Source organism: Aotus nancymaae, unplaced genomic scaffold (assembly GCF_030222135.1).
Source record: "Aotus nancymaae isolate 86718 unplaced genomic scaffold, 86718_ANA_hifiasm-v0.15.2.pri h1tg000029l, whole genome shotgun sequence".
Lineage (NCBI taxonomy): Eukaryota > Metazoa > Chordata > Mammalia > Primates > Aotidae > Aotus > Aotus nancymaae.
Window position 1 is genome coordinate 54,951,736 of NW_026988442.1, and position 12,206 is coordinate 54,963,941.

Below are 12,206 nucleotides of genomic sequence, written 5' to 3' on the forward strand. Positions count from 1 at the left end.
ATTTCTGCTTGAGTTGAATTCACCTTCACTTCCAGTACACACACATTCCATTTTAGTTCAAAGATTTTCTAACTCTTTTAAATTCTAGTATTGACCTTCAGAGATTCTAAAAAGCACATTTGACTTTTTGTGCCATATAAAACTTCTCTTTTTAACTTTTGTTTTGATTCTTCCTTTTACTTGCCTCTCCTACTCCTCCACTGAAACCAGTTCTCTCAAAACTACCTGCCCCCAACCTCTGCCAAAGGGAAAAAAAAGCATCTGTGATCTTAAGTACTTAGTGATGGTGCCCTTGACCCATATGCACATGCAGGGATCAACAGGCAACAGTCTTGTGCCTCCTTGGTTTGCCTGTTACCTTTCTGCCCGCTCCTTTCCTCCCCTGGGACAACTTGCTGATGCTGCCACCAAGTCTCATCTAAGAAATGGCAACATTGTGCCTTAAATGTGCTGGCTTTCTCTTCCCACTGTACCTTGTAAAGATCATGGGTAATTTTAGTACGGACAAAGTAGTAAGAGGGCAACCAGAAGAATGTTGAATGCTTACAAGCCCAGTGGCAGATATAATGTCTTTTTGATGAACATTAATGATCTAGGGTATACTTCAGGGAAAGCACCTTACAAGGACTTCGAGAGAGAACATTATGACCAGCACCTGTAATTCTTGCTTATATTCACAAGAACTGAATGTCCTTGTGTGCTGACCTTTGCATTGCATTGCTAATGTTAAGTAAGAGAATGAATGGGAAACAAATGGTAGTATTTGGGGATGTTTTTCTTTCTTTTTTTAAGAAAAAAATGGCAGATGGTGGTATGGATACACTTGCCACAGAACGTAAAAGCATGAGTTTTGGCTGTTTGAGGGGAAAAAATAAGTTGATTTTTTTTTCAACTGTAAAAATTAGCCAGGTTCTCCCCGGAGCTTAAAGAAAAAAAAGCTTTGAGAAATGGGAGTGAATTGCAAGAGATGGTTTGTGTAACAAGTTCCTCAAACCACAGAGGTCACATGGGCTCTTTCTGCTTTGCTACTTTTGATTACTCGTCAGAGTTGTACTTTTAGCTTCCCCCACCTGCAAGGCCACTCAACCATGTGCTAGCTGGAGTGATCTTTATTCACAATGTCTTTACAAAGGCTCCTGCAACACAGCAGCAATGGCAATTTGGCGGACTTCTGCGCTGGGCCAGCGTATAGCTCTTACTCCACACTCACAGGCAGCCTTACAGTGGACGATAATAGAAGGATTCAAATGCTGGCAGACACAGTGGCTACTCTGCCTCGGGGAAGAAAGCAGGTATGGTTGCTGTTTTGTACCCTTTAGAGTGTTCATGTTCTCTTGAGAGTAGAAAGATATGTTTGTCTGACTTCATACTAATAGTGATATTTTAGAGGCTTTGGAATTAGTGGCTGATTATGTGGGTGGAGGAGATGAGATGCTCACAGAGCTAGGTGAAACAGTCGGAAGACTTGAGACCACAATCAAACTTTTTTTCAAGGCAAAAATTACGATCGTTTTTCTCATTTGAAGAAGTGCTCAGATAAAATAAAAATCATTAAGCATAACAAACTTGAAGATGGTTTATATAGATGCAACCAGTATGAGAATTGATGATCTTTTCCCCATTGTGTCTCCACTGATTCTTTCCCTTCCATCCTCACCCAAAGTCCTTGATGGTCATTTCAGTTCATAAGCAAATAAGAAATACATTTTTGAGGACAAATTTTGTTGACTAAGTTAATTATCTTCAGCTCTAGGGCTCTGGGACATGCCTCATGCTATTGGCAAGTAAGGGTTTTTTTTTGAATAGTTGATTGCCAGATTGAATATCAGCTTACCACTTAGTGACTGTGGGATCTTGAACAAGTCTCTTGCCTCTCTAAGCTTCAGTTTCCTTTTTTCTAAAATGGAGATAATAATAGAACTACCCTTATTGGGTTCTTATGTTGCTTAAATAAGGAACTGTGTAGTGCTTCACACAGTGACTGACATTCAGTGTGTGCTTATTAAATGCTAGATTATGCTATTTTAGTATTTTTATTGCAAAGTTTGTCTCTAGGGATGAAAACTCATTTGGAAAAATCTATGTCTAACTGAATTTATTTTGATTTTTTGTTCTTCAATTTCTAACATGTGAAAAAAACTTTTTAACCATAATACTTCTTGAGGATTTTCTTATACAACTTGCTCTAAATCCCCAGGTACATATTTGAATTTCAATATAGCATTTGTACAGAAAATATTTAGAATTGCCATAGAGCAAGAATTTTTGTGCTTAAGTCTTGCATGTACATCATGTGCTTCTCTTAAGCCTTCTAAATTCAGGATTAGAGAAGTATGGGAGTGGGAGAGACATGGTCTTTTTTCAGTGATGTATATAGCTGATTCCTTGGTATTTTTCACAATGAAGATAAGGGCATAATTTTCCATGATTTGGACTATTGATTGTTCTCAATCTAAAAGTTTGTGTTTATTTTACAAATTTTAATGTAATGATGAATGTTTTATCAGTCTACAACCAGTCGGAAAATAAAGCAACATGAGAAATGCCGACACCTTTATTCATTTTCCAGATATAAAGCAATCAGATTTTCTTTATATTTGCCATGAAGTTATCACACTAACTATGGTTCACTTTGATTAGGCTATGATTTTATTTATTTATTTATTTATTCTAGAGAGAGTGGGTACTTTTTGAATCAGGGTGGGAACTTTCCATGCTCTATGTCCTCCATACCTGCAACCTCACTCATTTGATCTACTCTCTAGCCCATGCATTTCAATGCAACAGATGGTTTCTGAGCACCTACAAGGAGATAGACATCATGCTAAGTGTAGGATGGGTAAAAAGACAAGAAGGGAATGTTTCCTGCCCATATACTGTTTGCAATTCAGTAAGCAGAAAGAATGGATGTCATGCAAAGTAAAACAACATGCATACTCTCGTCGAAGTGAAACATCTTTAAATACAGCCTTGGAGATAGATATTCCAGATATTGAAGGGCATTCCAGAGCAAGGGAGAAATTGAAGCTGAGGCACAGATCCTAGTGCCTGGAGGACTTTTTTGTGTAACAGCACAATATTAAGTGTGTCAGGAGAACCTGGTCAGTGTGCAGGAGGTGAGAGGAGACCTCAGAGCTGCTTTACAGAACAGTTGGACAACTTCCCCTGAAAAAGCCGGCACAGAGGGCCTCTGAATGTGTTTGAGAAGTAGAGGATTTCAGGAACCTTGTTCTAGAAATGTGGTGGATTAGTGAGTAGAGACTAGTAGTGAGGGAGGAACTTTTGCAGTAGTTGGAGAAAGAGGAAATGGGGGAACAGAAAGGAGACTGATAGACTTTATTATGAAAGGGACTAAGATGGAGGAGTCACATCTGGTTTTAAGCCAGGGTGAAGATAGCGTGAACTGAAAGAAGGCAATCAGTAGGAGAGGCTGATTATCAGAGGAAGATAGAGAGGGATTTTGGCATATGAAATGCACATGTGTGTATGTGCATATGCACACAGGCACACACACATCCCCATACAAATTAATTTATGCAGATGTTCTCATCTTTTCTAGGTCTTCTTATTCCCCTTCTCTCAAATTCTTTCACGTGGTAGACTCCTCCTATTCAAATGGCTTTTTCTTACTGTTGTGAGAATTGCTTTAAAAAATAGCAAAACAAAACTTCTTGTACATGATAGTTCTGATTCTGTACAATTATCATCAATGAGACTTGATGCAAGTTTATCCCAACATTTCACAATCTTCCAAATGGATGTTCATTTCCTTTAACTGGTTTTTAGAGAATAATCACCCATTTGGCACAGACTAAATTGCAGGCAACAAGATCCTTGTGAGGCAATCACATGAGCAGGTGTTTCTCTGCCTACTGTTATTTTCAACACTTTCAGGGCTGACGTCAACAGCTCATACTTCTTGTTATTGTTGGCTTTGGTTTCTGCAGAGCTATATCTGGTTAGCTTTAGTTTCAAATTAGTCTTCAGAATCAATTGGGTGTTTACACTCAGAATTATTTAAAAATAGATTTCTCTGTGTGCATATTATCTCAGTACCTGTACTTGTAGCAAGTGTCAGACACCGCAGTATGGCTTCTACTTGGGAACGTAGTTTTAGGGAAAAAAAAAAAAAATCTCTGCAATGGAAAGCTCTGTAGGAAGGAGACAGGAGGAATTAAGGACAGTCTCTGCCAGTGATGCCAAAGGAGTAGTGATTGTGTCTTACCACCCACTCTCATAACAGTAGTACGTTGCTTTTGGAAAGCAGTTTTTACAGAATGCTATAGTGAGAACCAGGGACCGAACAAACAAGTCCACAAACTTTAGTGGTACCACAGACTGACTCTCTGTTCCTAAATTTCTTTCAGTTGTCTCATTATTACTAAATAGGCAACTTCTGGAAGGCTGATTTCATCTACAAGTTCAGATAGGGAGTGTGCGCTCTATTCTGGGATGTGTACACTGCTGGGCTGGGTTCCGCCCTACAGCGGCTTTCACAGTGTGTCCGGCAGCACACCCATCAGGTGCTGTAACTCCAACTGTCCTAAACTGCACCAAAGGATTTTAATCACCTCCTGACAATTTTAGGTAGAAAACTCTGCTAATTTCACAACAAAAGACTTTGATTATTCTTCAATCCATATTGTGGCATGCTTGGTCAATATCGAATAATGTTTCTTGAAGAGGTCTGTGAGCCCACAATCAGACCTTCCTTGGAAATGGCAGTGTTGCATTTAGGTTTCTCCAGGCACTTAATGTTAGGAAATTAAGTTCAGCTGTACTATTTTGTTGCACCTTTGAATAGTCTGCGGAGCCTTAATATCCTAACGCTCCTTACTTAAAAGGGGGTGGGGGTTGCATGGAAGAACTGGGGAGTGAGGAAGGCGACTGGAAAGGGAGAAGAACACATAATTTTGGGACCTTTGAAACAAGCAACAGTGACAAAAAACTTCACTCCTGAGTCAGTATCTTCTCCCCAGCACCCTCCCCAACACTTTCAGGAAATGAGAATATAGAATGGGGACCAGGTGGAAGTAACCCCCTGTAACTTAGCCCCAGAAGTGGCTACAGTGTTGAACTTTGAGCTTCTCTACGGAGGGCTGGCTATCTGGCTGAGCTGCTGACTACTCCCATCTTTCAAAAATTGACAGCTGAAGTATTTTGTCTTGATTTCTCACTGAAGAGAAATGTGTGGAATCACTGCAGAGTAGAAAAAATTACATTTTGAATATTAATGCCTGAACTTTTAAGTCATCTGACTAAAAACAGAAGAGTGATTGTAAGCCCGACCCTAGGTATCAATGTATTATGGTTAGCAAGGAGTTAAGAAGCTTTGTCTATTCAGCAGTCATAATTGAATGTGTAGTTTGCAAGCCTGCCAAATTGCTAAACCTAGATTTCTCATATTAGATAATGTGTAATAAAAGACAGCTGTTGCCAGCATATGCTGTGAATTGCACACCAGTTCCTCATTCATGATTTTTGGTGCCATCAGTACAATCCTTAGAAAAGGTTCTGACTGGGAGGGTTGACTGGGGAACATAGACCTCACTGGTCAGATTCTTGAATAGGCTGCTCACCCTAGGGAAAGGCGTGCAGGAAAGGCTTTCTTTGCCAAAGTGCAAAACCCTTGATAAGACCTTGGACACACTTCATTTCACTTTAGGCAGGTAGTTTGGTGTGTGAGCTAGGTTGGACCCTGGGAACATTCCTTTCCACATCGCCTGAATCTGACAGCCCGGATCAAAAACAAGTAGGCTTTGTGTCAAGATGTGGCATGTGTCAGAGAATTTGATGGTGCCTAATTTATTTAATTTTTTTTTTTTGTTTAAGTATTAGGTGCTTGAAACAGCCTTGCAGCCAATACAGAATGGAAACTAATTTGTAATTTGACTTAATCTGACTTTTGGTGTTGCTGATAACCCAAATCAGCCAGTCCACAAGAATTGAACATCTGCTATGCTTCTCATGTTGTGTTAGACAAATATTTTCATCTGTAACTAGTCAATAAGCTAGTTAGAAAGGTCAGAAGTAGAGTGGTGAGGAAATCTCCTCTGTAGAGGTTTCAGGTCTGTCCTGTGGATTAAAAGATTTTACGTTTGAATCTATCCAGAATGACTTTTGATTCAGAAGACAGATTTGATGACATCTTGAAGTTCCTAGTAGATGTATTGATTTCTGGCATAGTAAAAGGGCATTTAAAATTGACAAGGCTCAAAATTTTACTAATAATTTAGTAATTCTTGTCACCATTCATCCACTTAGCAGCCATGTACTAAGACACTACTATCTTTGTTTTCTATTAGTACTTTTTCTATACTTTTTGTTTTGGATTGAATTTTTTTTGCTCTTGTCTGTTTTCTTTCATTTTAGATCTTTTTGAATTTTAAAATTTATATTTATTTATTTAGTTGATAAATAATAATCATACATATTCATGGTATACATCGCAATGTTTTGATACACAGAATGTATGGTGATCAGATCAGTGTAATTAGCATGTCCATCATCTCACACATTGATCATTTCTTTGTTTTGGGACTGTTCAATATCCTCCTTCTAACTATTTGAAACTAGTACATAATATATTATTGTTAACTATAGTTATCCTCCAGTATGGAGCACTAGAACTTATTCTTGCTATCTAGCTATAATTTTGTATCCTTTAACAAATGTGTCCCTATCCATTTCTTCCCCCTACCCTTCCCAGCCTCTAGTATCCTCTGTTCTACTTTTTACTTGTATGAGATCAACTTTTTTTAGCTTCCACATATGAGTGAGAACATGTGGTGTTTAACTTTCTATTCCTGGCTTATCTCACTTAACATAACGTCTTCCAGTTCAATCCATGTTGCTGTGAATGACAGGATTTCATTCTTTTTTATGGCTGAATTGTATTCCATGGTGTATATATACCACATTTTCTTTATCCATTCATCTGTTGTTGGACACCTAGGTTGATGCCATATCTTGGCTATTGTGAATAGTGCTGCAATAAACATGGGAGTGCAGATGTCTCTTCGATATAATGATTTCATTTCCTTTGGATGAATTCCCAGTAGTGGGATTGAGGGATCATATGGTAGTTCTATTTGTAGTTGTTTGAGGGACCTCCATACTGTTCTCCATAGTGGCTGTACTAATTTACATTCCCACTAACAGTGTATAAGAGTTCCCTTTTCTCCTTATCCTCACCAGCATTTGTTGTTTATTGTCTTTTTGATAATAGCTATCCTGACTGGGGTAAGAGGACACCTCATTACGGTTTTAATTTCCATTTCCCTGATGATGAGTGATATTGAGCATTTTTTCATATATTTGTTAGTCATTTGTATGTCTTCTTTTTCTTTCTTTCTTTCTTTTTTTTTTTTTTTTTTTTTTGAGATAGAGTCTTGCTGTCACCGGGCTGGAGTGCAATGGCACTATCTTGGCTCACTGCAACCTCTGCCTCCCGGGTTGAAGTGAATCTTCCAACTCAGCTTCTCGAGTATCTGGGATTACAGGCACTGGCCATCATGCCTGACTAATTTTTGTATTTTTATAGAGACGGGGTTTCACCATGTTGGCCAGTCTGGTCTTGAACTTCTGACCTCAGCGATCTGCCCACCTAGGCCTCCCAAAGGGCTGGGATTACAGATGCGAGCCACCACACCTGGCTTTGTATGTCTTTTTTTGGAGAAATGTCTGTTTAGATCATTTGTCCATTTTTAATTTTATTTTATTTTATTTTTGCTGTTGAGGTATTTCTGTTCATTATATATTCTGAATACTAATCCTCTGTTAAATGAGTAGTTTGCAAATATTTCCTTCCATGCCACAGGTTGTCTTTTCATTCCGTTGATTGTTTGCCGTGCAGAATCTTTTTAGTTTAATGTAATCCCATTAGTTTAATTTTGCTTTTGTTGCCTGTGTTTTGAAGGTTTTATTCATAAAATCTCTGTTCAATCCATTGTGCTGAAGCATTTCCCTTATGCTTTCTTCCAGTAGTTTTATTGTCTTAGGTCGTACATTAAGGTTTTCATCCATTTACTATTTTCAGTTAATTTTTGTACATAGAGAGAGGTATGGTCTAGTTTCTTTCTTCTGCATATGGATATACAGTTGTCTGTTTTCTTTCATTTTTAAATCTTGCTACATATTAGCTTTTTAAATTTTACTTTATGTATTTTAGCGATTATCTTTGAATTTTTTCTGTGCTATTGAATTTAATAAAGGACAATGTTGAGGACTATCTTTACGTATTTCTCCTGAACTTGAATATTTAACTTGGCTCTTCAGCCACCTCAGTTCCTTTCATTTTTGTTTAGTAGTTTATTTATTTTTATCTATTTCTCTATTTTTAAGTTTCCATTCTGTTCCAGGCCCTGTGCTGGGCACTGGGGCAGAAAGTAGAACAAATAACATTCCCCAAGAGGCCCAAAGCACACGGATGACTATGTACAGATATGAAGTATTTGATCCAGTGTGCATTTCATATAAATATATACATATATCTATAAATATATATAGCTCTCTATATATGGATATGTGAATAATATGATGAATACTGATAGCAAGAGTAATATTTTAAAAATATAAGCCCTTATTTATGGATGCATAAGAAACTTTTATATAAAGAATAAAAAAGCCCTACTTATGATTATAGAATTTGAATTAAGGGTGGAAAACAAGCAGATGAAGATAGTAAAAGTAGATTAAGAAAATATGAGTACAAAATAAGGGAGAGACTGAGAATGCTTGGAAATAAGTTTGTTGCTCTCTTCTGAAAAGAGACCCACTAATATAAATGAATAGTCCCTATGCTTGTTAATGGTATACACAAGGTACAAAATCAGGTTACAACAAACCATACCAATCCTTGTAGGCATTCCACAGGTAGTGCTCATAAATTGAAAAGAGATACTTTCTAGCAAGACTAGAGAATCTTTTTGGGTCTGAGCAATTTATTTCAGTCTTCAGTGCGATATAAGTGAGTTGAAGCCCAGAACTAACCAAAGAGAAAAATATAATTAATTACAGCAAATAGGTAAGAAGAGATCACCTCTCCATTACATTGGCTTTACTGACTGGTGGCTGAATTCTTAACACTGGTCCATTACAGGAAATTTGTGAAAATGCTGGCATTTGGTACCAGGTAATTCAAATTTCCTACAGTGGTGTAGGCTTCACTCCTAAAGAATGCCTTAATGAGCGTTTTATTTGTGTAACATGTTACATAAGCATTAATATTCTATGTATTTTTCTCCTTCTGGTTTTCATCCTTTACTTATTTTGCTTTGTCTAGACTGACTATGCATTGATCTCTTGATATTTTTGTGTTCATGTATATATGACAACCATTTTAGGTTGACAATGAAAAATCATGGGTTAGCTAGTAGCTTATGTTTTGGGCCCTTGAACCAACACTTGAGAATGGGGCTAATAAACATTTCATGAACAAATAAACAAAACAAACAAACAAACAAAGAAAAAACAAATGAAAAAACCCACAAAAACAAAAACCTAGTGCAATTTTCCTAAAAAATAAGTTGCCACCTTTTGTTGACATTTCTTGTGTTTACAGCGGTAGAATGTGTCCTGAAAGCTTAGGTTTATATAATCTTTTCCAAAAGTGCAGAGGAATGAAGGTGATATTATTTATACCATTTATACTATTCTGAGGTTCCTTTCCTTCCTTGGCTGGAAATTGCACTGCATTCTTCCAAAACTATTACAAAAATAAATCATAAACAGAATTGAGATTTTGAGTTCCTGGTTTCACCTGAATTGTGTTTCTGTGTGTGTTGGTTGTTTAGAGATTATTTTATCCCACTAAAAACAGTAACATAATGAACCATTATAGTAAACACAGTCATTTCATCATCATCTCCAAAAGCTATAAAGTATTCAGGTTTCATATGCCATTCTATGTATGCTGTTTTTCTTTGGATTTCAATGTGATTACAAATTGTTATGGTTAATCTTTCAGAGGCTGTTGTAAATACACATCAGAGATGAAGTTCTCTTTGGAAGCTTTGGAGTTTTGCCACATTATGTTAACTCTTTTGCCACATTGTATTACTATCTAAGCCTCTCTTAATCTTTTAATTGGAATGCCTAGAATCCCGTCTCCCTACTCTCCTCTGCTATCACTAGAGAACTGAAATGGCTGCCTTTATGCAACAATTTCCCAGGAGCTGGACCAAAGAAGGTGATAAATAACTCTGTGTGTGTGTGTGTGTGTGTGTGTGTGTGTGTGTGTGTGTGTAGTGAGAGAGAGAGAGAGAAAGAGAGATGTTTAGAACATTTTACAGTGTATCTTGAAGACCCTGAGATAACTATATGCTTTTTTGTATTTTTCAGCTTGCTTTAACCAGATCAAGTTCTTTAAGTGACTTTTCCTGGTCTCAAAGGTAAAGAGATTGAATTTTTTTTTTTTGGTCTCTCCCAAAATATTTAGGAACACAGCTCTCCAGACTGTTTCTCTCTCTCTCTCCTCTCTCTCTCTCTCACTCTCGCACACACACACAGACGCACAAACACACACACACACAGAATCTTACATACTACAATTTACATAAATGTCAGTTATTTTTAATTGTGACAGTTATTTTTAATGATAAATCTGTGCCAAATGTGATACTTTGATTTTCATACAGTTTCTTTTTTAAACGTTTTTATTACAGAAAGCTTGTTACTGTGGAGAAGCAGGATAATGAAACATTTGGATTTGAAATTCAGGTGGGCAGTTTTCACATTTTCTAGACTTCCAAGGAAGAAAGTGGCATTGGTAGTGTCATGCATGTTATGTGCAAAGGAAAAATGAAGTTAGGATTAGAGAATGGTGGAGTCTATGATTTTTATTCAGTGTATGGTTGTTTGGGGGTAGTTTTTCAGTGTGTTGTGTACTATTAAGGAAAGAAAACATTGAAGATAACATAAAACCCCCGAGATATGCTCAGCAGTTTGTGCTTCATTTCTTCAGTCTTCCCTTAAGTCCCAGACTGATCAGAAATGGTTGGTATCAGCCAGGTCTTAGATAAGAGAGTGAAATACATTTTACAGATGTGCATTTTATATATTTGCATTTTGAATATGTTTTGCATAATCACATTGTTATACTGTATATCAGATTTTAAATATTTTACTTTGGCATTCAAGAGACACTCGAAAGACTATGCATCTGTGTGTATGGAACACATATATTCATGGATAGCTCCTGGTACGTTTTGCTACTAAAGAGTTCATATTGTACATAATGAGAAATTTGTAGCTCTTTTTCTCCTAATGACAATGCTTTATAATTGTTATTTGAAACACTTGAGAACATTTGGCTGTACTTGCAGATTGCCTCATGCTGTAGGAAATTTTTAAGTCTTTATAGGTTTCAGCATAATTGCCTAAGAATTTCATTGCTTATTTGCTGTCTACTTTTTCATGACCACATTTGTAAAGTGGGTGAGGTTGGTCAAATGAAGTCTAACCCAATTAAGTGCAACAGTAGTAGCTTAAGCATTTCTGTTTTTTTTTTTTTTTTTTCCGTAGTACGTTTGCATGTCTTTTGGATGTGTTTTGCATAATCATATTCTTACACTCTATATCAGATTTTAGATCTTAGCTTTAGTGCTGCTTTCAGAAAACTTTGGTGTGATATCAGCCCCACAATTGGAAAGTCAGTGTGTATTTTAAGATTAGGAACAGGAAGCTGCTAAGCAAAACATGTTTTATGAGTAAAGAAACAAAATGAGACTCAAGCTGCAATGAAGAGAGAGAAGGCACTAGGAGAAAAAAGAGGATCACTTCTACCTTCTGAACTCTTCTACTTTTAAATTTGGTGAAATCTGTAATTCACCACAGTAACTGGTGAAATCCATTAGGTTTTACAATCATAGTACTCACTCTTATTCCCCAGTTACATGAAACACTCCCTATTCTGTTGTAGAGACACTGCTTTTTGTCACTGTTTCTTTTTAAAGGAGAATTATCCTCAAGGATATGCAGCCGTGGCTGCTAAGAACAGGATAAATGACTACTCACCTTTATTTTTCTTACACTGCTACAATATATGTCACCACTTTCTTGAGTTTTTCTCCCGCACCATAAACACTTATTCTCCATGGAGCAAGAGTCAAAACTATGTCAGGCCACAGCACCACTGAACCTTTGTAGATCAACGTAAACTAATGGCTATACCTCTAAATAGCAGCATGTATGTGTTATCTCTGTGA

At 37.0% G+C, this 12,206-nt stretch overlaps 1 protein-coding gene across 3 annotated transcripts in view; it reads left to right on the forward strand.

Moving 5' to 3' along the window:
- Window positions 1-12,206, forward strand: part of CYTIP (cytohesin 1 interacting protein) — a 71,898-nt gene that overhangs the window by 40,479 nt on the left and 19,213 nt on the right. Inside the window, exons 1-4 of one of the 3 annotated variants that reach the window (XM_012454898.3) lie at window positions 999-1,292; window positions 10,100-10,189; window positions 10,342-10,391; window positions 10,665-10,719. In XM_012454898.3, coding sequence (XP_012310321.1) covers window positions 1,119-1,292; window positions 10,100-10,189; window positions 10,342-10,391; window positions 10,665-10,719 — 369 coding nt within the window. In that variant the 5' untranslated portion in view covers window positions 999-1,118. Of the gene's footprint in view, window positions 1-998; window positions 1,293-10,099; window positions 10,190-10,341; window positions 10,392-10,664; window positions 10,720-12,206 lie in introns of those variants that run through there. The other 2 variants (XM_012454899.3, XM_012454900.3) reach the window with 2 other exon arrangements.